The sequence below is a fragment of the Populus alba genome, chromosome 6, assembly GCF_005239225.2.
Source record: "Populus alba chromosome 6, ASM523922v2, whole genome shotgun sequence".
NCBI lineage: Eukaryota > Viridiplantae > Streptophyta > Magnoliopsida > Malpighiales > Salicaceae > Populus > Populus alba.
In genome coordinates this window covers 12,183,100-12,208,861 of record NC_133289.1, presented here as the reverse complement: position 1 = coordinate 12,208,861, position 25,762 = coordinate 12,183,100, and the positions used below count along the sequence as shown (strand labels likewise).

At 31.8% G+C, this 25,762-nt stretch overlaps 2 protein-coding genes and 1 non-coding gene across 3 annotated transcripts; 2 read left to right on the top strand and 1 right to left on the bottom strand.

Moving 5' to 3' along the window:
* Positions 1 to 3,191: 3,191 nt before the first annotated feature.
* LOC118048083 (RING-box protein 1a) lies at positions 3,192 to 9,288 on the top strand. The gene is made up of 5 exons (XM_035057621.2): positions 3,192 to 3,442; positions 3,533 to 3,583; positions 3,657 to 3,716; positions 8,733 to 8,804; positions 8,896 to 9,288. The coding sequence occupies exons 1-5, from the start codon at positions 3,310 to 3,312 to the stop codon at positions 8,931 to 8,933; spliced, it is 354 nt and encodes a 117-aa protein (XP_034913512.1). The 5' UTR covers positions 3,192 to 3,309; the 3' UTR covers positions 8,934 to 9,288.
* A 683-nt stretch (positions 9,289 to 9,971) lies between these two features.
* On the bottom strand, positions 9,972 to 10,053 carry TRNAS-GCU (transfer RNA serine (anticodon GCU)). Its single transcript has one exon. It is a non-coding gene; the product is annotated as a tRNA-Ser (tRNA).
* Positions 10,054 to 21,662: 11,609 nt separating this feature from the next.
* Positions 21,663 to 25,599, top strand: LOC118048084 (subtilisin-like protease SBT1.8). Its single transcript, XM_035057622.2, has 2 exons — positions 21,663 to 23,412; positions 24,341 to 25,599. The coding sequence occupies exons 1-2, from the start codon at positions 21,771 to 21,773 to the stop codon at positions 25,003 to 25,005; spliced, it is 2,307 nt and encodes a 768-aa protein (XP_034913513.1). The 5' UTR covers positions 21,663 to 21,770; the 3' UTR covers positions 25,006 to 25,599.
* Positions 25,600 to 25,762: the final 163 nt, after the last annotated feature.

Here is a 25,762-nt window from a genome sequence, read left to right as displayed (position 1 = left end):
TTCATACAAAGCCTGTAATTTCTTATTGATCCATTTATTGAGATTCATGGTATGCAACAAATAATATCTGAAACTCATAAAAGTATAACAATATCTAAAAGAAAAAAGAAAAATATCTAAAAATGATGTATTATTCATCAAGGCAAAAAACATATGATAAACTAAAACTATCACACAAATCATCATGCATTTGGAGGCAGCATTGGAACTGGTGTAGGCCAACAAGGGAGCATAGTTATGAAGACATTGATATTTTCAATGTTTTTTCTTGGACACATGGTCTTGCCAACTACTTCCAACATTTTTCATTGGATCTTGCTTGGTGGGATTTTATAATGCAAAAACAAGTACACCATATCTTTATTGATGGGATTTTTTATTGTTGGTATGAACCATCTAAGAAAAAAAAGTTACTTATGATTTTACAATCTATTTTTATGATTTGATTTTATATTTTTATTTTTCATGTTGTGTCAAAAAAAACATGTTTTTAACAATATTGATAAGAAAAACAATAAGGGCATGTTTAGAAGTGTGGTAGATATTGATTTTCAAAATATTTTTTGCTAGGAAAAGTATCAAAATAATATATTTTTTATTTTTAAAATTTATTTTTTAACAGCAACACATCAAAATGATCAAAAAAACATCAAAAAATTAATTTAAAGCTAAGAAAGCTTTTTAAAAAAGATTTCCAAAAGCACGGTTGAACCGCAATGCCAAACATAACCTAAAGAAACATAGTAATTTGTTATTTCTAAATATTATTTCTTCTTTTGCATTCTTTAAAAAGGGGAGTTGTTTTTTATATTTTCTTTTCTCTATCTCTCTATATATAGTACTATACTCGTCACACGCAACATTGCAAGTGCACACTATCTTTTTAGTAAAACATTTAAACACTGCAAACATGTTTTATATATATATATATATAAAAAAAAGAAATTCAATTACTCGGGTTATAGTATAGTCCTAACCAGCTAAATAAATTGGCCTTATTTAAATCGAATGGAAAAAAGAGAGGCAATGATAGCAAATAGAAAAATATATAATAATAAAAAAAAGGCATCAACATAACATAACATGGGAAAAACCTTATCCAAGAGAAAAAAGATGATGTTGTTTAATTTTAAACCAATTAAACATGGAAGGACGAAACATGGTATAAAAAGGATAAAAAATTTGTGTGAGCTTATTCAAGCCAGCACGATAGACATGTAATCTGGACATTAAGGGGCAAGCTAGTCCAGATTAACCTAACAAACTTGTTTTTAGGTCATGAGGCTAAGATAATTTGGTAGAAAAAGAAATTAAAGATAACCATAAAATCATTTTTTTATATATAAAAAAAACAACATCGAACAACGATATCAAAAAATAAAAAATATATCAATTCCTGTTAACTTTTCAAATTCGTGACCTAGATCATCATACTGGAAGCATTATATATGGAAAAAAATCATGAAGCTCAACCCATGAGAAATGAAATGTTGAAGGATGACTTGAAAAAAATTACACAAAAAAATTCCAAAAACATAATAATTAAAAAAAATAAGGGTTAAAACCATAAGAAAAAATAAATCAAAGGGAACAACAAATTTTTAATTTTATAGTTAATTGAAAAGAATAAAAATATTAACAAAAGGAAAAAAAAAACATTATACAATCAACTTGGATTGAAGGGATTAAAAACAATAAAACTTTTATAAAAGAGTCAAGAAAAAAATTAAGAAATAAAAAGAATAAGGATCAAATTGAAAACATTAATACATGATGCAAAAATTGAACATGTAGAATTTCTGAAGGTGTTTTTTTTTACATAAAAGTCTTAAATATAAATTAAAAAAAAAAAACTTATAATTGTATCTAATTACATAAACTACAAACTATTTTGTAAATAAATTTAAAAAAGCCATCAACTATAAATTGGAAAAATTGAGCAACAAATGTAAATTAAAATATTAAATATCACAATATAAGAAATTTAACTGGTTGTGTTTAATGAATATATTTATAAAAAATCAATATATAATAAAAATCGACACATATATAAAATTTATTGAATAAAATAAAGGAAAAACATTCTATGTAGTGCTGCACATATTAAAAATGTTGTAAGAAAATAAATGTTTTTTTATTTTTAAAAATAAGTTTATTCTATATAAAATATATAAAAAAAAAATTATAGAAGAATCACGTAAACCTCATAAAAAATTAAACACACTCAATATAATTAAAAAATAATCGTTATTTTAAAAAGGTTAGATATGCAAAAAACAAAATCACAGTGAATGTTATTAATAAAAAATAAATTCAAAAATTATTTTTTTAAAAAATACATATAAAAAATAAATAATTTAAAAAAAAAAAATGAGGTCAAGCGTTGTGGCCCTGATAAACATAGCTTAGCCCACAATGAGAAGGCCCGCGCGGGGAGCTTTTTTCCCCTAAAGGTCGTGTACCCCATTCTTTACTAAAAAATAGACAAAACATCGTCTATAATTGCCCTGAATTCAGTCACTATGGTTGGAAAAACAAGACTTGTTTTTTAAACTTAAAAATTTATTTTTGACTCAAAATGTCTAGGAAATACTCTTGAAATCTTGTTTAACCAATCCATGACCTCAAAAACATAAAAGAAATTGCCCCAAAACCCATAACAACCCAAACCAAAAATATTCCAGAGCTCAAATTTGTTATTTTAGGAGTTTTCAAGGTAAAAAAACACTTAATTTTAACTCTTCTTATCATATGGAACTATTTGATACAAAAATCGACTATTTTAGTGGCTGAAAATCGTCGTTAACGATAATTTTCTCTCTTTCAAACCAGAATCTAGTGATCTCCCTTTCTTTTTCATTGAAAAAGAACTAAAAAAAATAAATAAAGTATGATATCAAAATATAATTTTTAAAAATTATAAGGATTAATTACCTAAAAGCTTTAAAAGATAGAGATGAAAATGAATTTTTCAAACAAATTATAGAGCCAACACCTGTAATGTATTTTTTTTTTTAATTCAATCCTAAAAAAAATATAACTCTAATTTAAAATCAATTATATATAAAAAAAAAATCAAGAATCAAATTAAAAATTTTACTACAACAATCCACCATAAAGCATGAACAATAAAAAAAATATATAATTAAAAAGCCACACGCAATGTATATTCTGTTAATGGGAATAACCCCGGGTTTCTTCTATCTAGAGTATTATAAATTTTGGTTTTGCATCCCTCTTTCTTTTCTCATTCTTTTATAATCTCTTGACTCTAAATCACCAGTCTAAAAACGAGCAGCGGGAGAGAGAATGTCAACTTTGGACTCGGAGGTAACCCTGGTTCCAGTAGGCGAGACGTCAGGCACTGCTGGTCCTTCTTCCTCTAAGAAACCAAAGCGTTTCGAGATCAAAAAGTGGAACGCCGTCTCTCTCTGGGCTTGGGGTACTTTGCCTAACTAATTATTATTAATTAACTAAATAAATAATTAACTAACCCTATAACTAATTCATTCAATTGGTCTGGTCTTTGCAGATATTGTTGTTGATAACTGTGCGATTTGCAGAAACCATATAATGGATCTATGTGAGTTGTGTTTTTACTGTTTTGGTTTAGGGTTTGATATTTTAATTATTTGGGATTTTTTTTTATTGATTAGGTATTGAATGCCAAGCAAACCAGGCTAGCGCTACTAGTGAGGAATGCACTGTTGCTTGGGGTATGCTTTCGGTTTTTGTTCTACATCTATGTGTTTTCACTCACGATAATTATTGCTACTGCTGTTGTTCTGTGTTTGTGAACTCGAACGAGTGATTCGAATGTGCAAAGGTTTTCTATGGGCAATATTTAACTAAAATTAAACCCAAGTCTCCATCCTAAACTAGCTTCTTTCATCTACTTTTACTTTCGGTACATTGCGGTTTATCAACTCTTTCTTTGTTCTGTCATGCTTTTATTACCTTATTCCCTTTCCGAGTGATGCTGTTTCAGGTTTGGATTTTGAGAGGCAAATTTGTGACGAATTTTAGGGGTGGGGAGTATGCTATGCTTCAGATTCTCATCTAGTTATTTTTATTTTTATTTTCTTGGTCTATATCTCTGCTAGATTAAGTCGTTAATTATTTTAGATGCTTGTTGAGATATCATGGATTTCTCCCCATAAGTTTTGTTGGAGCAAAGTTCTTGTTTTTTATTATTTCAGCAATTTGGGTCCCACTTGTTATGACTTGGGAGCCATTCCATAAGTTTCTCAATCTTGAATTCTTTTCCCTCTTTTACAACTTTGGAATAAGAATCAAGATCATATAACAGTAGTTGACTGTCATGGCTTAGTCCTAGTGATGATCTTAATTGCAAACCTTTTTATATTAAATTGAGTGGATTGCAATTCTTTCTTCATTTATGTTTATCAGATTCACTTTCTTGACTGTCTCCTAGTCAAAATATTGTTTACACCCTCGTTTTGTTATTCATACACTAATTGCAATGGTACTTAATGTTGCTGCATCTGAGATTAATTAATGGCACATGCTGCCAATAGGGTAAAAAAAAACATGAAATCCTATATTCAAGCCAAGCATATAGCCTAGATGCATCAATTTGATCAATTGAGGCCTTTTGTGCTTAGAAACCATGTAGATTATTTGCAATAGTTGCTTCCTCTGATCTCTTTGGTTTGCTGCAACTGCTACCAACATTCTAACATACTTTGTTATTCTTTATTCTAGCTCTTTGTCCTTTGTGAGTACACAACCAAGGTTGTCAGGAACTTTTTTTTGACACGACACGAAAAATGTAGTGTAAACTCAAATCATAAAATTGTATGTAAATTTTTTTAATTAATTATATATTGACAATTCTACCGAAATAGTAAATAACAATATAACACAATTAAAACAAAAGGTGAAATAAATAATAGAAAAGTTCAAGCACTTTAAAATACATAGTTCAAATAAAAATTCATACATAATTTAAGTAATTCAAAAGTACAATACAATTATGTTCATAGAATTTCATTAATTAAAAGTTAACAAACCTAAAACAAACATTCTGTTGGTGTGTCCTGAAAACTAAAACCAGTTTTATTGCCTTTATCTTCCTTATTTTTCCTAAGAGATTCATCAAGATCATCATCATCAAGATGATTATTATTGCTGCTACTACTAGTACCAGCACTGATATTGTGAACATTAGTGTTACTATTAATACTAACAACAACACCAATATTATCAACAATATTTAACTTAAAACTCCTTGAATTATCTGGATTAATATCATTTTGAATCTCTAAATCATCTTTAATACCATGACTTTACAATTTCAACATCATTAAAAATTTCTATATCGTTGCTTTCATCTTCTGTACCATTTTTTCTTCGTGTTGCACTATTAATGATACCAAGTAAATCAAAGTTTGATGAACCATCATGCTTTTCTCCCGCAGTTATCCAATCATCATCAGATGAGAGATCATCTAAAACTTCACCAAAATCATTAGCTTGCTTTTTTACTTGGTTGTCATTTAATTTAAGATTGCACATTACAAATACCATGTCATTCATTTATTTTTTTTTCTGGTGCAAATGATTTCTTCATTTCGTATGAACCTAAGTAAGCAATTCAAATTGATAACATATAGATTCTTATTAAATATAAAAACATTAAAAAAAAAATCCATCTCAAATGCACTTCAGTTATGCTCACATCCAGATGAACTACAAGTCAAGCTTAGAACTCGAATTGCAAACTTTTGTGGTTCTGGACATTCATCCCCATAAGAATCCCACCATTTAGTTGGAGTCTTTTTATCCCTTATTGTCTCGGCAGCTTCAATGTCAAACAACCGTTTTGCACTTTTGAATGAATCAAGTTGTAAGTTAATTTTGCACCTTTCACTTGCATTAGGCACCATCCTTTTTAAGCATTGATATAATCCAATTTTAATGTTAGCGTTAACCTTAAAATTGAGATTATAATGATAATGAGGATTCAATTAATGAGTTGCTACATGTAAAGGTCTGTGAAGTTGAAGTTACCATCCTGCATCAATAATATTCCATAGATATAACTACAAAATAGAATAAGAATATTAACATTAACATTAAATAATATAAAAGTGAAATAAGTACTTTACATCAACTGGTAGTAGTAAATAAAGAATTAGCAAGATAGATAATCAATATCTTTTTTTCACATAACCAAAATTCACCTGTATCTTCTCTTTTGCTTGATCAATTGCTTCATATATAAAACTTATAGTTGGTTTTTCATCTGAATCAACTAATAGAAGAACTTTAATTAGAGGATATATTGTCTTAATACATATAATGACATCCAAAACTTGTCCAAAAAACAACTTTGAATTCACTTCTCTTCCTCTATTCTTGAAAACCCATATGACCTCCGTCGGTTGGAAGTAAACATTGTCATCAACTATAGTTTAGAATCACTCAAGCATCTAAGAGTCAAGTATACAGTAGCAAACTGAGTAGCAACAGGCCTAATCAAATCATTTTCTTTTGTAAAGTGCCTTAGCATGGAAATAAGAATAGATCGTGGATATATGTACGAGGTAATTCTCCTCCCCTTAGCAATAGTTACTTGATAGACTTTTAGTTTCTTCTCAAAATCTTTCAATATCAAGTCAATACAATGGGCAACACATGATGTCCAAAACAATCTTTTTCTCTTTCCCATCAACAATTGTCTTGTTGCCTTGTAATTTGCAACAATATTAGTAATTACTTGCACAATATTTTCCTCTCCAATCCTCTTCACAATAGCATCCAACATACCAAATACCTTATCAGTAGTCTTGGATATATTAGAGGTATCTACTGATGACAAAAAAATTGTCCCTTTAGGACTATTAACCAAAAAGTTGCAAATAGAACATCTTTTCTTATCAGTCCATCCATCAGACATTATTGAACAACTTGTTTTTTTTTTTTTTTTTCCATTCTAGCTTGTACTCCTCAAGCTATTTCATTGTGTGATCTACTTCTTGCTTCAAATACTTCTATCTAATATCATGGTAAGATGGAGGCTTGAAAGATGGCCCGTGATTTGTAATCAATTTAAGTGCCTTAACAAACGCAGGGTTTTTCACATAGTTAAATGGAATTGCACTAGTGTAGAAAAACCTTGCAATTTGTTGACATGCTTCTTCTTTAAGATCCTTTTTTAGTCAATTGATGGTAGTTTGTGTACTTCTACTCCCACTTGCTACTCTTTTTTCTGTCCACTGAGCTAATTCCTTTCCCTTCATCTTTATCTTCATTTGTTCCAATATATTGAAAAGCCTTTCTTTTCTTAGTTGCTTTTTGTTTTTTCACCGAAACATCCAAAATCATTTTCTTTACATCTTCTAGTTCTTGTTGGCATGGGTCAACATCCTTACAAGTGCAAGCCAAATGATGTTTGAAACGATAAATGCCTCCATTGAAAAAAAAATTAACAATACTTGCACTGAACTTTTCTTAAATTCTTATCAATATCTATACCATGTTGTCATCCTATGTGAAGTCTATTGCTAGTGGTATTTTTTTTAGATGTCATGTATTCAACAGTTAAAGAATCAATTCAAATCAATCCTGAAATTAGTCGTTAGCTTAAGTAATCATCCCATGGTTATTAATATTATAGTATAACTACAACTCTAAAGGTATATTTAAAAAAATACCTGCTAAAAATAATTACAAACTCACAAGTATTTAGATGTATTGCATCGTAAATAATATTTTACTATATTATGAATTTGAGATTTATAGCAAGCACATCCCACGTATGATGATGACTTGTGACATTTGATACAAGTGGAAGAAAATATAGCACAAGTATAAAATAGTATCATAATAAATTTGAAATAACTAACCAAAAAGTAGGCAAGGAAAGTCATTTATTTCAACTTGTGCATTGTAACATAACATATGTAGGAAATTAAGTAACCGAAAGATAGAAAATGTTGAAAGCCTCGGATCACATATTTGGTCGACTGGTTATTCATACTAAAACAAAGAATCACTAACCTGGATGGAGACGATCATGAAATTGGAATTGAAGGAGCAGATCAGACTCACACAGGGAAGGAGAAAGAGAGAGAATAGGAGACAATATAACAAGAAGTTTAAGAAACACTAACTTGATTGATGTCAAAACAAGAAGTTTAATAGAGAGGAAGGACAAGGATTTTGAAAGATCGGCTAGTAGTAACAGAGAGGAAGGACAAGGATTTTGGAACTATTTATACTTCATGTAAAATCGCTGACTCGAACTAACTTTTTACCGAGTTTATAGAATTTGCACAAGTCAAGTCTGATTTTATTGGTTTTCGATTTTGGTGTTTGATTTTGCAAGTAGATACAAATTGACTTGTAAAACCATACGATTTTACGATTTGACAACAATGAAAATATTGTTGAGCATCTTCGGAATGGTTAGTTGCTGCTTCTAAAGGAATGGTAGTGGTTCTCTACCACCACCACCACGATTGTTGTTGTTGTAATCCTGAATGTGTTTATCTTTATTTTCATTGTTTTTGGATATTTTATGTAATTTATAATTGGAGCTGTTTAATAATGATGTTTACCTTGTTTATGTTTGTTTGTTTATCTTCGCATACTTTTTAATTTGTTTCTTATGCCTGTGTCTTTGAGTTATAAAATATGTCAAGGGTGTAAAATTAGACTGGCATTAGCACCTAATGTTTAAGCAAGCTTCACTGTTATGTCCACAGGGGTGTGTAACCATGCATTTCACTTTCACTGCATCAGCCGATGGCTCAAGACTCGTCAAGTGTGCCCATTGGGTATGTTTCTTGTTGCTTCCCCCGATTCTTTTCATCTTATCGCCTAAAGATTTTCTCATTTGTTTTTATTTTTGTGGTGTTGTCTCTGCAGATAATAGTGAGTGGGAGTTTCAGAAGTATGGCCACTAGAACGTTTGGAGCCTCTGGGCACCATTCATTCTTGTTTCAATGGTGTCAAGAAGAATACCTGGTTCCTGACTTCTAAGCGCTTTACCTCATGTTTGTTCGACTTATACTCTCTGTTTTTTTATTGAAATTCAGAATTTCACACACACTGAGCGCAATTTTAAATAGTATCAATCAAAAAGTCAGTCTGTTTGGGTGGATGCAAGATTTTTCCCCCCCCGCTTGGATAAAATTGTTTGACGGGTATGCCTTTCTTGTTTGTTGATGTCTCGCATACATGTTCATGGGAAAGTCTTCTTGATGTACTAGATAGATTAATTCATGCAATTGCAGCTTATCATCGATTCTGGTTCTAGAATGTGAAGTTCATCCATGTAGTTGGTAAAACGCTCACCACGAACAGAGTTTGGACACTTTATGAGAGCTGCCTTCTATCAAACGTCATCTAGTTTCCAAGTGTGAATAAAACATGTTTATTCCTGGCTATCTTTTAATACTTGTATGCTTGAATAGCGCTTACCAGGGCATGGTAAGATCCTGACTGTTGTTTCTGAAAGCAAAATTATCGACGTTTGTTGTCTTAAAGCGAGTGAGATTCTTTTTTCATAGAGTACACTTTTCTCTGGGTAAAACACAGGCAAGCATGCTCCCTGTGTCATGTTGTGCCCTCTCTGCTTAACAGTGAAATATCAGTGCTTAGGCATGTTGTGATTCCGTTAAATGATCTAGGTCCGTCCATTTGAGAGCCTTGCTCACGCTCATCAACCAAGAATTCGAAAAATAAATAAATAAAAGAGGAGGAAAAGGGGCAAGCTAAGCTAATGTTTTAGGGGGAAAGGAATCATTCCTGAGAGGAGCAAACTCGGGGGGCGAATATCAACGCTTCGAAGAGTGGCCATTGAACTTTTGCATGGAGAGAAAATGAACATCCATTGTAGCGTCTGGTCTTTGTAGGGAGCCCATACTTTGGGCCCATCGTTGATCTTCATAAGCGGCCTCTTAGCCCAAACTTGTGGGATTTAAAAAAATAAAAAATTTAACCGACGCCTGAGAGATTCGAACTCTCGCGGGGAAACCCCATGTACTTAGCAGGCACACGCCTTAACCACTCGGCCAAAGCGTCGTTTGTGCTGTCGATGTTTCGTGAAAAATAATTAACTCAATATATTCATAACTGCTCGAATATTCCCAGGCCCCAAAATCATTAGACACTAAGCAATTTGCTTCAAATAAAATGTGAGGAAAATATATAGTGCGTCTGAGCTTCCACAACGCTCAAGTCTGACCCGTTGAATATCTTCTTGTTACATATGACATAACCACCATTGCCTTTGCATTCTGCTTTCCAGTGCATCCTCTTCGACGCAAGCAAAAAACTTGTTTTATCAAATAAAACATTAGCTTAGTGATTGATTCCCAGTGTACTGAGTACAAATTGTTTGTAATATCTTTTTCAACAACAAGCTTTTTACTTGATGATGTAAAAAGTCAGGGCTTGTTCGCTAAACCCAGACAAATTAATGAGGAGTGTAAACCTTGTATTGCTTGAACAAAAGAGAAAAGGAAAAGGGTGTTTAGTGCTGTTTAGATTAGTGCCAAAGCGCATGATCATGATTCTCTTCTTTTGAAGACAACTCCAAAATTCCAATTAATGGTTTTGTTTTTGCATGCATAAAGGTGAGGGAAAGCATCTTCTCCGCGTGCAACTCATAAGCAAACGAAAGGGAAGCAAGAAGAGAACGTTCTGATTCCTTCACGCCATGTTTCTTTTTTAAAACCATCCTGATACTGTGTATCAGAAACACCACGCACAAACAGGCAGAGGCCTAGCTGCTTTATGATTCTGTCTTTACACATGATTTCTACTTTGAAATGATTCAGAATATTGTTGCTTATTCCTGAAAATCATGTTTCCAACGCAAATTACGTATCTTGGGATGAACGAATAAGTGATATTTATGGGAAGATTGGAGGAGAGAGTGTAAGTTCAGATGACTTCCACTAACATATTTTCATCCAATGAGAGTTTGGGTTTAGAGATTCAATCAATGGAAGTCATCAAAAACTCCCCCACCAAGCTCTCCAACACTGTATGTAATTCTCAGTTTAGATTTCCTACTTTCTTTTCTACCGTTACTATTGTTGTCTTTCAATCCCAGCCTTTTTTTTTTTCTTTCTACTTTGCATATTTCATCTCCACTGTTCTGCTGCACTTTGCAACCATTCTTAATAATAAATTTCTTGATATTCTCACAATTATCTCGTTTTTTCGCACATTTATACGCTATTGGGTCTCTTTATCATCATAATTATTAATTAATTCATTTGATTAATAAGGCTGATTATCGTATTGTAGATGCATGTGCTTGTGCAGTATAATAGGTGTGTGGAAGGGTGTAGAGCTTAGGCTGGAGAAGGCCTAGGAGCATTATCATGCTAGTTTGACTTGTGAATGGGCTCAAGATCCGTTAGAAACTGGTTATTGCATTAATATATTTGAAATCAAATTAAAAATACGGTGCTTTTATATTAAAGATTAAATTTTTATTAGAAAATATCAATAAAAATATAAGTAAATAAAAAATTGATTTAAAAAATTTTTGGTTAAGAAAATTATTTAAAATTTAAAAATTTCAAATTTTATATCAAAAAATTAGAAGTAAAATTTAAACTTATAAAATATCAAACTTTTTAAAGAAAAAAATTCAGTAGTGAGAACTTTGGATTAAACTATTCATACGATGTTTTGCTCAACATAAATTTAAATTAATTATAAAATAAATTTTTGATATGAATTTTTTTATTTTTATCAACTTATAAATAATTACTTTTCTGGATTCATTGAATCTATTAGGTTTAATACTTGTATGATAAAATTATCAAGCTATTTAATAGTTAGATATTTTTGTTGAAGTCTTAAATATTTTTAATATTTGGATCAATGACTTCAACAATTTTTAATGTCCTGTGCTCCTATTTAATATCTTAAATATTTTTAGTGTTATTTATTAAAAAGAAACAACAGCATTAATTATGGCATTCCAGGTCTCGTATAACAAGCTGCGGAAGGCTTCCAATGTAACAAGGTGGAGAATTTATTTTTTTTATTATTATTGATGCAACAAATAGTTAGATCTCTTCGTCTCAAGAGTGACAATACATGTAATTTTGATGAAAATGTTTTGATTTTTACAAGACTATGCTCATACTCGCACAATTGCTCCTTGATATTCCTTCAAGGCTCTAGCAGAAGGAGGTGCTTTCCTTCTACCCATAAGAATTTCTTAGTAACTCTTTCCATAGTTTGTGACTTCATCACCTCGCAAGGAAGGAGATTGTTTCTTTCATTTTCATTTGTTAATCTCTTTTCAAAATTCAGAGATGTATCTCTGTTGGGCTGCAAGAGGATAAGGTCTGTGGATTCTTTATTTAGGACAGAACAAGCATGGTTTTGTTAGTGTTGGAGCTCTCATGGCTTCACTATTGTTACATGCCCCATTTATAAATTTACTCACTGCCTTTGTAAGATCGAGCTTCCATTTGTCTGCCATTCTTTTATCCTTGTAATGAAACCTTTTCAGTGTTAGGTAGCTAGATAGACCCACTCATATAATATATAAAAAGAAAGAAAGAAAAAAAAAAAGGAGAGAGAACATTAATGCATTTACATTAATGTTTATTTTATTATTAATGTATTGTAAAGACACGATGCCAACTGCAACACCGCTTTTAATTATTATTCTATTAAATTTGCTATAGTTTTATCATGATATAGTAATACAGGAAGGATTTTAATTTTATGGATTTGTGAATGTAGAAATACATCGATTAAAAATTCCTATGGAATAAAATCGGGATGACGAATCAAATTCCTTAAAATTCACATATTTTCATATGGCTTTCTTTTTAATATAGTTATATAGTGTCATGAATGCCACTATTAATATGAACTTGTACTTTGTAAAGAAACAGAGGTATATTCTATAAAAAAAATTTATTTTTTTCTCCACACTTCAAATGTATAACAGAAAGTACTGAAGAGTGAGCACAATTGAAAGTTTCTTCTTGAGTTTGTGGTTGTCATCACCTGAAAAATTTTTGTACAAATTATATTTTCAACCTTTATATGAACATAAAAGGTCATATTTGTTAGGAGATCCCAAAATATTACGTAGTTTTTCCTCACGATAACGTATACTAACTTTGTTAATTTATTACCTAATAATTATAATAACATTAAATTTTTATAAAATAAATAACATTACATGTTTTTTGTTTGTTAATACCTTCTAATGGCTTAAAAAATTTGATATTAGGATTGTTAATAACCTTAAGAAAAATCTGCATATCATATTTACTACCATTTCATCTAACCTAAACAAAATGAATTGCATGTCAAAGCTATATGCAATCATTATATTTTGTATTGATACACAATTTATGTCAATAAATAGTATTTAATTTTTTGTAGATACACACACCCATAGATATGTTTCATTGGTAGCTCCTACACAATTCTACATTAAAAAAAAAAAAAACAATAAGCAACAAGCATCAATGTAATTAGATAAAGCCTACAATTATACAAATTATTAATCTATAGCATTATTGATTAAAAAGTATGTTATTGTTACCTTAAAATGATGCATATATCTTGGATTGTTCACAATTTCATGTAGTGTGCTTAAAAATTAATCTTCTAATTTAATAACATATACTACGAGTAAACTTATTGTTCTTGGAACTTCATTAAATTATTTACTAATAATTTCTCTTAAATATTGAAGTCTCTCCTGTATTTTTTTTATTTGAAGCATCTAATACTAATATTTAGAAAAACATTCTGACCTTCTAAAAAATACTTATCCTTCTTGATGCTTTTAACCTGTTTTGGCTTTCTAATTCAAAGTAAAGATTTTGAAATGTCATCGCATATATTTTAAACATGTTTATAAATCATTTTCAATGTTCAAGTAAAATTTCATTCAACCATCGCATTCTTGTGTTGTACGAAACTATACTTGGTTCTTTATAAATATAATTATTATAGTGTAGTGTGAGAGCTTTGGCTATGCATAATACTAGTTTATAATGATCAAACTCTCTACTAAAAAACAACTCATTTTTTTCATCTAAATCATTTTCTTCATCATCATTATCATCATCATTTGTATTGTTGTCATCACCAACACCTCTATTACTATCGAAACCACCACCTTAATTAACATAATCAACAATGCAATTCATTACATTATCATAATCCCCCTCTTATAATGCATCAAACCATTGCATGTCCATATCTATAATGAGAGATAATTTATTGTGTTTGTGATTAGAATAAATTACAGTTGACTATTGGATCATAAAAAAAATATAAGATGAAAGAAATGACATCATACAAGGTCTTATAAAACGTATCAACATATGTATAGAATAACAGCCATTGTTAAAAATTAAATTTATATCTAGCCAAAAATCACTCATTGCTATGGGACACTATGGTCAATGCTTAGGTAAATCGGTGGTTTGCTAACTACTAATATCAATAAAGACATGATAGATATGAACTCTTGTAGAGCAACAAATTTCAGGTCAGACATTAAAGCTACTATAAATTAAATCAACTTAAACATGCTTCCATATTACTAATGATATAGGTTTGTAAATTATAACTGCATCGCTAACAAGACGGTAAAAAGTGTCTTCTCTCACGATCATTTGTTATAAAGAAGTTCTCTTAGCAAGGAAGTCATAAATCATATTTTTCATATCACAAAAGGTTTTTCTCTCAATAGGCATTATAAATCACTAGCTTTTGTAACATGATTCCTTAGAAAATAATAATGGAGTATAAATTTAGAATTTTATGGCACATATGAGGTTGGAAACAATAAAATTTTTAAACATTGCAAATAGTAATATAATTAGTGTCGGGATGACTCAAAATACAATTTAACATCTATTAGTTTGTACTCGGGGAATTACCTTTAAATAAGTATAAAATGACTTGCCTAACAGGTTAGTCACTGCCCCTTTCTTCAATGCATTTCTCTGATATAAAGCTAGTATGTAATAATGGAAATCATTAAAAAAAAAAAGTCATTAAGATGGGTAGATAATGTTAGATAAAAAAAAATTAACGCAATGTTAATGTAAATCTCTTTTTGCAATTACAGATGTTTGATAACTAAAAACAATTGAGGTTTTATATCTATGTATCTATTAGAAGTGAAAGGACATTTCAAGGTTTGAAAGTGGAATGGCCTCCTAGCATTTGCATGATACATTTTGGAGTACAACTAGTTTTAGCTAAATTCATCACTATACTTATCCAATTATGAATGAAAATAAAATGTCAGATATTACTCTTATAAAAACATTTATTAATTTTAAAACAAAAAAAAATGACATAGAAAGGGATGTTTTATTGAAAATCTACTACAACCCCTAAATATGAAAAACCAAAATAAAATTCTAGCAAAGCTGAAATGTGCATGTGTTTTTCATAAATGTTTTTTTTATCTCCAAAGACTTTCCTAATATTCCCTAATGTATACTTAGTCGTTATATTATGTGTAATTTTCTTCTTTGGACAATAAATACCTTTGCCCACAAGTTGACTATCAACAAAGAACTCTATATTTATGTTTTCTTTCCATGAATCCATAAATTTTACTTTTGAAATTTTTTTCTAGTGCATTTTGTACAACTCTATCATAGGATGTACTTTAAGATTTTTTTAAGCTAATCATTGATTCCAACAAACCTTTAAATATCTTTCATATAATATTAATAGAGAAACTACTATCAATGCAAATAGCTCATATAGTTGTCTTAATAAGGTTAACCAATGTCTTTAGAACTTTAAAAACTCATTAGAGTGTAAAGGATAGTTCAGGATGTCTTATGAGAATCTTCTGATATGTTCTTCAAAGAAAGGATTTTAATAGTGCAAATATTAATGTAATTTATGCTTAAATGTCACTCATGCTAGTTTCTTTATGTCCATGTTAGCAACTCTTAGCCAAATTAAAGCCCTAAAAGATAAATTTGGGTATAAGGAGTATTGTTTCCTTGTGGAAAGTAGGTTCAACACCGAATCCTCAATATACTCTAAATGCTTATATAAGAAATTCTTATCAAGAAATGAGGTATATGTAAATGTCGTCTCTATTAATTTCTTAGGGTTGAATTTGTGGTGAAGTATTCCCTCCGCTTTATTAAAAACTTATAACCATTTTACTATTGTTAACTCGCGAGTCACTTTCAATTGCTTGCTATTTTTAGATTTTAGTATTGCTTCTATATATGTTATTTTATGATCTTTCTCTTTCTTAGCATCTTACAATACTCTGAATTTCTCTTGTAATTATTGGAAACATTTTGTTGTTGTTATATATAGGTTAATAGGTCATCTCTTTATCTTTTTAATGTAATTAAGCTAGAACCCAACTTGCTCTTCTTCCCCCCCCCCCAACTCTTTAGAATCTGGACTTTTTTTATTCGTATTGCTATATCCTCCTAGGCATTCCTTGCAAATTACTCATTGTTTGAGTAATTGTTCCTCTTAGCTTTTCATTTATCCAATCAACTATTAAAGGTACTTTAATATATTGGGACCTTAAAGAGGCATCATTTGCTTCCTATTTTTATAGGGTGAAGGCAAATAACATTGTTTGCACTTGGAATGTAAGCCATTTATTAAGAAAGGGTTGTTCTTTTATATGTTCTTGATTTATCTAGAGTGTTTTTCTCTTCATAGTGACGATTTGCAGTGTTTGTTTAAGTTGAATTGTAAGTCTTTCTACCTCTTTTCTTAAGTTGTCAACTTTTCCCTAAGTATTCCTTTTAATCAGGCTCTTTTTTCGTGCTTTATTTTTATTTGTAGCCTTGTTTGGTGACCTTCTTGCATGAGTTGAGCTTTCTTTATAAGAATTATTTTCTCTTGAAAGGGGAAACCAAACATTAGTAATCTACTAACCCATTGCAAATGCTAATCAGTAACCAAATAAATATAAGTGTGGAAAACTTAAATGAACAAGTTATTTGGTTATGAAGAAAAAAACTTTTGAAAAAACAAAAAAAACCCTTTAGGGCAAGCAAAACCCAGGATAAATAACTTTCACTAGTTTATTAGATTATTAGAAGAGTATTGTTGCCAACAAACCTTTTGTATCTATACTACTTTACTTGTCAAGACAAATATTTTAGTTTGTCTTTTACCACAATAGTTTGCCATAAAACCTTATAGTCTTTGAAACTATTGTCATCCTAACTGAAACATTAAGTTGCTAATAGTTAATACAAAAACTCTCTTAGAAATCTCTAAGCTTTCTAACTCTTTAACGAACAATTTTTTTTTGAGAATTTTCTTTACATACGCACTCATGTATCAAGAATATATGCTACTAAACTCTATGAAACTCCTTAGCTAGTTGGGCACTTTTGCTCCGTTGTAAATGCTTCTCCTCCCATTCATTTCTCCAGCTTTAATGCTAAATTTCTTAGTGACACATGATTATTTTATTTTGTAGGGATGTATGAAAGTATGATAGTTATAATTTAAAATATTTTATACTCAGAAATATATCAAAGTAATTTATTTTTTTATTTTTTTATTTTTTAAAATTATTTATAACATCAGAATATTAATATAATTTCAAAAAAAAAATTACATTTTCAATCTCATTATCAAGCACATCCTAATAATGTCATAGACAAGTAAGGAGGCGTTCTGCACCGAAACATGTATCATTATTTATTATCAGTAATAAATTTAGCTCTTTGCTTAGGGGGAAAAAAAAGGAAGAAAGAAATTAATAAAGAAAAGGAGGTCCGTTAGCTGGATAGCAGAAAGCGCGTGGATATTATGAGGAATTAGGGAGTGGTATAATAACACAAAGGAAAAGCATGGTGAGCGTGCGGCCTTTCTGCAGAAAATTTGTCAGCCTTTGTGGCTTGCTGGCTCGATTTGCGGCGCAATCTGTGGTTACGTTAACACTTTCTCACTGGTCCCCTGTGTTACTTTTTTTATTTCCTTTTGCTTTCACTATCTGGGGTTGATTCCATCTGTTTTTATGTATTGAACTATTTTTATTTTCTTAAAAACAATTTAGGGAGTCATTCTAACCTAAAATTAAAAGTACTTGGATAGAAAGGAGTTTCTCAATGATAACATAAGAATTGATGGCAATTCCTCTACTTTTCCAAAATTCGAGAAGTCTATTTTAATATAGTAAATTTAGTTATCCTTTAAAATATTTTATTTAAACTAAAATTTGGAGCATTTGTTTTGCCAATAATGCTTACGAATTTCATCTAAATTAAGTTTTTTTTTTTTCTTATTTCTCATCTTTCTTAATTTGGTGCATTTGTTTTGTAGTTATTAGTCTCGGCTTGACCCATCAAGTTGACCCTGTACCAGATGGGATTAAAAGTTCACTATATAAATATAGAATTGAAAGCTCATTAATATATATATATTCCATGTTCATAAAAAAAAAAATTATGTTTTTTTTAATATAGGATAAAAACTTTTTTTTATTTAAATATTTCAACTTAAAATGAGACAATAATATCTTTTCAATGCAGAATAATTTTATTTTTTTAAATCATCTCTTAAAATTCATTATTTACAATATATATAACCTACATTCACATAAATTATTTTTTAATTTTTTTCATCTGAGATATTAAAACCTCAAATATAATTTTTTTAATTTTTTCAAGTTGACTTATATTAACCCGTGTGACTTAAGATGTGGCTTTTTAACCGGGTTAAACTTCGAGCTAGATTTAATAAATATGATTTATATATGTGTTCGCGCGTGCACTGGCAGCATGCGGCAAAATGAAATTTGTAAACAAGCAAAACAAATCATCCTTTTTAAAGTATTATAAAACATTATGTTTTTGTGCGTCATGGTGAGATTAGAAGTAATAATTATGAGAATTATAATACTTAGTTGTGAATACTTATTATTATTATTTTTTTGTAATTGTTTACTTAGTTTCTATAATTACCTATTTATATCTTGGAATAAAAATTGATGTAATATCCTCGTGTTATTTAGGTAGGTGTATTTAGAAGTATAGTAGCAATTTTGGTTTAAGATATTTTTTACTTGGAAATATATTAAAATAATATTATTTTTATTTTAAAAAAATTATTTTTGATATCAGCACATCAAAAAATTTTAAAATATAAAAAAAATTTAAACAAATTTTTTTTGAAAAACACGGTTTTAACCATGTTCCCAAACACTGCTATAGTGTTTAGAGGGTGTTTGGCAGTGCGTTCAAAAAGCACTTCTGAAAAAATTTGAATATTTTTGTTTTGTTTTGAATTAATATGTTTTTGATATTTTCATATCATTTTGATATGCTGATCTTAAAAATAATTTTTAAAAAATAAAAAAATATTATTGGCATACTTTTCTGAGCAAAAAACATTTTGAAAAGCAACTACAACCATACTCAAAGTGTTTTTCGATTAGAAATATATTAAAATAATATTTTTTTATTTTTAATATCAACACATTAAAATAATTTTAAAATACTAAAAAATAATTAAAAAATTAAATATTATTTTTTTAAATAAATTAATACCACCACAAAAACAAATACCAATTTAAACAAAGAGAGCACAGTAAAAAAGGAAAAAAAAATCAGTAGCGAGTAGTAGTTTTAACTTTCAAGTACAAGACTGGGAAACACAGTAGCTTTCAGTTGCGATGATTGGTTTCACACATCATTTTCCAAAAATGTAGCCGTTACCTTCGAGGAGAGGGCGAGGCATACTCTTATCTTAACTAATTACAAGACAGAATTAGACCCCATCATCTCAACCTTGTTTCCCGTGCAATAATTTATCTTGTCTTAAATGCCCACTATGTTTGCTTTTATTTTCACACTATCATACTCCTTTATATAATTTATGTTTTTTAATTAAAACAACATATTACTTTAATATTTTACACTAAAAAATTAAGGTTACATCGAAGATAGAAAGGAAAGTGACACCACAACATTTAAAATCTCAAAACCAAACAAATATTTATTGATGTTAATATTAAAGGGTATAGTTTAATTGGTAAAGTTCTAAGTTTATTTTTTAAAAGTTATTAATTCGAGTCCTATAAATTTTAAGGTCACTAAAAACTTACATGGTCGTTAAGAGCCCATAAGATTAGTCAAGGCACATACAGGCTGACCCGAATACCCACGTTAATAAAAAAAATATTTACAAATGTTTGAGAGTTTAATTAAAATTGTTTTTTAAAGTGTATCATACTCTTTTATATAATTTATGTTTTTAAATAAATAAAAAGATATTATTTTAATATTTTATACTAAAAAGTTAAAGTTGCTTCAAACAAAGAAACGGAAGTGGCACCACCACATGTACAATCTCAAAACCAAACAAATATTTATAGATGTTAATCTTGAGGGATATAATTTAACTGGTAAAGTTTTAAGTTAGTTTTCTAAAAATTACTATTTTGAGTTCTATAAATCTCAGGGTCACTAGAGAGTTACATGATCGTTAAGAGCCCATAAGATTAATCGAGATACAAATAAGTTGATCATGATATCCATGTTAATAAAAAAAATAGTTATAGATGTTTGAAAGTTTAATTAAAATTATTTTTTAAAGTGTTCTTTTTAGAAATATATTAAAATAATATATATATTTTAAAATTTATCTTTAATATTGTCATATCAAAATAATTTTAAAAAAATAATAATTTAAAATCAAAAAATCAAAATTTATTAAAAACACAGTGCTAATACAACCCCAGGACCTTAGAATAATGATTGATTTTATTATAAACTAAACATGTCAAACCTTTCTTGAATTTTACATTACTTGAAAATTAGTTTTATATATTTTTAATTTTTAATTTTTAATTTTTAATTTGACTTTTTTATACGTTGATATAATTAAAATCATGTACTATTATTATTTTTTTCAAAATCCCCCCCTCTCTATATATATAACTTATAAAATAACTTAAACACCCTTAATATCAATACTCTTCAACTTAATTCATTTTTTTTACAGGGTTAATTTTTATTTCAAAAAAGAAAATAACAAAGTTCAAATTTAATAGCATTATGTTAATTATTCATCCAAAAAATTTGATTTAATTTCGTAAAAGAACTAGCAGCCTAAATACTATTTTTTTTAGTACAAATATACCAGTAGTTTTAAAATATCTTCTTTATTTTCAAAAAAAACTAAATTAAATCCAAGCTTTTTAGACGATGAATTAAAAGTATGATATTAAATTTTATTATTTAAAATCAAAATTGATTAGTTGAGGTTAAATGTGATTGAAGTTGATGGTATTTAAGTTATTTTGTTATTTATATATGCAAAATATGGAAGGAACCTTGAAAAAAAGTAACATTGAAATATGAAATCTGCCATTTAATTATAAAATAACAATGAAATATGAAATCTCGACTAAAATGGGAGACAGTAGACGTGCTGATCTAAACTCTAACTAGCCCAGCTCACGGTATAGACTAGCCCATGCCTGTGCTGGCAGACGACATGATACAAACAAAGAGGAATGGGAGACAGTTCAATTGCCAAATAAGCATGGGTTTCCACTTTCCACGGGGACCCTCACCCATTTCTGTAGATTCTCTCAGGATGGCATTTTTGTAATAAATTAAGCTTAGAAGCCTGATTTGCAACCCCGATGCTTTTTATAACCGACACTGGTCCTATAATCTCCGTGACAGTGTCTGCCTGTACAGCAAGCCCATCTTTTCCCACTTTCTCCTCTCTTTTTAAAATTTATCCTGTTCACTCTAACCAACACAGCCATCATGGGTTCCTCCTCCATGGCCGGGATTTGGCCGCTCGCTGTCCTCCCCCTCCTCCTGTCCCTCTCCCTCTCCATCTCCACCACCGCGAAACAAACCTACATAGTTCACATGAAACACAACACAAAACCAGACTCCTTCCCAACCCACCATGACTGGTACGCTGCAAGCCTCCAATCCGTTACTTCCACTCCTGACTCCCTCCTCTACACTTACACCAATGCATTTGACGGCTATGCTGCCTCCCTCAGTGACGAAGAAGTTGAATTCTTGAAACAATCTCAATCTGTCGTCGATGTTTACGAAGACACTCTTTACTCCCTCCACACCACTCGCACTCCTGCTTTTTTGGGCCTTAATACTGACTTAGGACTCTTACATGGGCATCAGGCCATGGGCGTTAATCAATCATCAAATGATGTTATTGTAGGTGTTCTTGATACTGGGATCTGGCCCGAATCGAAGTCTTTTCATGATTCGGGAATGCCTGAGATCCCGACTCGATGGAAGGGAGCATGTGAGTCTGGCCCTGATTTCAGCCCCAAACTCTGCAACAAGAAGCTGATAGGCGCTCGATATTTTTCGAAGGGATACCATATGGCATCTGGTGGTAGAAGTTTCTTAAAAAAGCCTAAAGAGACCGAATCTCCGCGTGACCAAGACGGGCACGGCACTCACACCGCAAGCACGGCCGCCGGGTCTCAAGTGGCTAATGCGAGTTTACTTGGGTATGCTAGCGGCACGGCGCGTGGAATGGCCACCAGCGCGCGTGTTGCTTCTTACAAGGTTTGCTGGTCAGCTGGTTGTTTTGGTTCAGACATTCTGGCAGGAATGGATCGGGCAATTGAAGATGGCGTGGATGTCATGTCCCTTTCTCTTGGTGGCGGATCGGCTCCTTATTATCGCGATACGATTGCAATCGGTGCTTTTACGGCGATGGAGAGAGGCATCTTCGTGTCTTGCTCGGCTGGTAACAGTGGGCCTAATATAGCTTCACTCGCAAATGTGGCTCCTTGGATCATGACTGTTGGTGCTGGAACTTTGGACCGGGATTTTCCCGCTTATGCTGTAATGGGAAATAAGAAACGGTTCGCTGGTGTTTCCTTGTATAGCGGAGCAGGAATGGGGAAAAAATCGGTGGGTTTGGTTTATAAGAAGGGAAGCAATAGCACATGCAATTTGTGTATGCCCGGCTCACTTGAACCGCAGTTAGTCCGTGGTAAGGTGGTGATTTGTGACAGGGGGATTAATCCACGTGTCGAAAAGGGTGCGGTTGTGAGGGATGCAGGTGGGGTTGGGATGATATTGGCCAACACGGCGGAGAGTGGGGAAGAGTTGGTGGCTGACAGTCACTTGTTGCCGGCTGTGGCGGTGGGGAGGAAAGTTGGGGATGTGATTCGAGAGTATGTTAAGAGCGATCCAAATCCAACGGCTGTTTTGAGTTTTGCTGGGACAGTTTTGGGTGTAAGACCTTCACCAGTTGTAGCAGCATTTAGTTCAAGAGGGCCAAATTTGGTGACAAGGGAGATATTGAAGCCGGACTTGATTGGGCCTGGAGTCAATATATTGGCTGCTTGGTCAGAGACAATTGGACCCACTGGACTAGAGACCGACTCTAGAAAAACCCAGTTCAATATCATGTCAGGTACTCTACTCACTCCCTCCCTCCCATTTGCTAATCTGGCAACGGTCATCATCGTACTACTTGTTTTCCTTGTGTGTCTGTGTTTATTGTTATTAACCTAGGAGTAATATCGAACTTAGGTTAGGCTAGGTTCAGCATGCCAAGTTTGCTTGCTTTGGAGCGGAGGTAAATACATGATTAGTGGAGTCTGTAGTTTAATAAATGGATTAATCACGGCTGGGAGCTGGTTTGTTTGTGCTAATAATCTTGGTGGGTGGTGGTAAATAACAATGGCAATCGGCGAAACTGGGTTTCGGGTGTTGACAGGCACAAAAGTATTATTATTACACAATCAAGCCTTGGTGAAAGTGGAACTAGACAGATCACATACCTCTTATCTACTCTTCCACTGCCAATTTGTTTGTATATCTGGCTTTATTGGAGCTAGCACTAGTCAATAAAAGATGGTAGCCTAGGGGTCAATGTTGTGTCTGTGGTCCCCCTACTTTTTTAGCATTAGGTTAATTGGTTTTATGATTAACCAACCCATTCTATTTCTTTTCTGTGAGTCTCCCCGAGAGGATGCACTTTGATATTGTAGTCCAACGTCGGTAACGTAATTGTATTTTTTAAAAAATTTAATTTTTTTATGATATAAATCGTTTTAAGACGTTGATTTTAAAAATAATTTTTAAAATATAAAAAAATATTATTTTGATGTATTTCAACATGAAAAACACTTTGAAAAATAACAATAATCACACTCCAAATAAGTCCTTTGTCGTTTGAGTGGAATCTATTTCAATATATTTATATGAAAAATAAATTAAAAAAAATGTTATATTGATATTTTTCCAAAAAGAAAAACATCTTGAAGCTCGCAAACAGACACTTGCTAAGTAAGCAACACTAGGCTAGTGAGTAACATGTTGAATACTTGTTATTGTAGGTACATCTATGTCATGCCCACACATAAGCGGTGTAGCTGCATTGCTGAAAGCAGCCCACCCAACATGGAGCCCAAGTGCAATTAAATCTGCTCTCATGACCACTGCCTATGTTAGCGACAACACCAACTCCCCGCTCCAGGACGCTGCAGGTGGTGCGCTTTCAAACCCATGGGCTCATGGGTCTGGTCATGTAGACCCACAGAAAGCCCTCTCGCCGGGCCTCGTGTATGATATCTCGACAGATGAATACGTAGCATTCTTGTGCTCTCTGGACTACACCATTGAACATGTCCAAGCCATTGTCAAGCGCCCAAACATCAACTGTTCTAGGAAATTCAACAACCCTGGTGATCTCAACTATCCGTCGTTCTCAGTGGTGTTTACCAACAATAGGGTTGTAAGGTACACCCGAGAATTGACAAATGTGGGCGCTGCTGGCTCCATTTATGAAGTAGCCGTGACTGGGCCGCAAGCGGTGCAGGTGACGGTGAAGCCTTCTAAGCTTACTTTTAAAAATGTTGGGGACAAGCTTAGATACACAGTGACTTTTGTGGCAAGGAAAGGTGCCAGCCTCACTGGTAGATCTGAATTTGGTGCAATCGTGTGGAGAAATGCTCAACACCAAGTTAGGAGCCCAGTTGCAATTTCATGGACGCAGCTGTGAGCTTTTCTTCAGGTTTCTTATTTGTTATAGATGAATATGGGTTTTCTGTTGACGGGCCTGGTCACAACTTTGCTTGAGAGAGAGCTGCCAAACAGGGAGAAGCCAGAGCTGGGATATGATTTATGGTATTGTTTGCCCTTTTTTGCTAGGCAGGATATAGGGCTGCTAAAAGTTTGATTTTAATTAACCGCGTGCTCGAGAACCTAATGTAATACTATTTGAATGGATATAAATTCAAGATCGACCTTGTAACAAAAAAAAAAGTCTCATCTTCCTATAACTTGCTGACCTTTCCATGGCGGTGGCAGGTTTTGACCAGCCGAATGTTGGCCGATTTAGGGAAAGGGCAAAAAGAAGAGAAGGGGCTTGGGTCGCCGAAGGAGCTTTCGTAGCCTACTAGATAAAGATATTCAGAAACTGTATGTCCGTTTAGGGCTAGCTTTCGTAGCAAATTCATTGCTCTGACACAGTTTCTGAAGCAAAGTAAAGGGGCCTTCTAAACCAGCGCCATTTGATTCTCTAAATTATTTATTTATTTATTTCCACTCTGCTCAGACAAGCAGCCTTAGTGGGTACTATTTATTGACAAAAGAAGCACTGGCAATGGCATCATGTTGAATAGTCACCATGATTCATTTATAGAACTGAATGACAAGACAGCACCTGCGCCCTGTAGTTTACAGTTCTGCAGAGAGTGCAGTCTTATGGCCAGTAACGACCATAACTCAGCCAGAAGAAGGCCACCCAGTTCAATTAT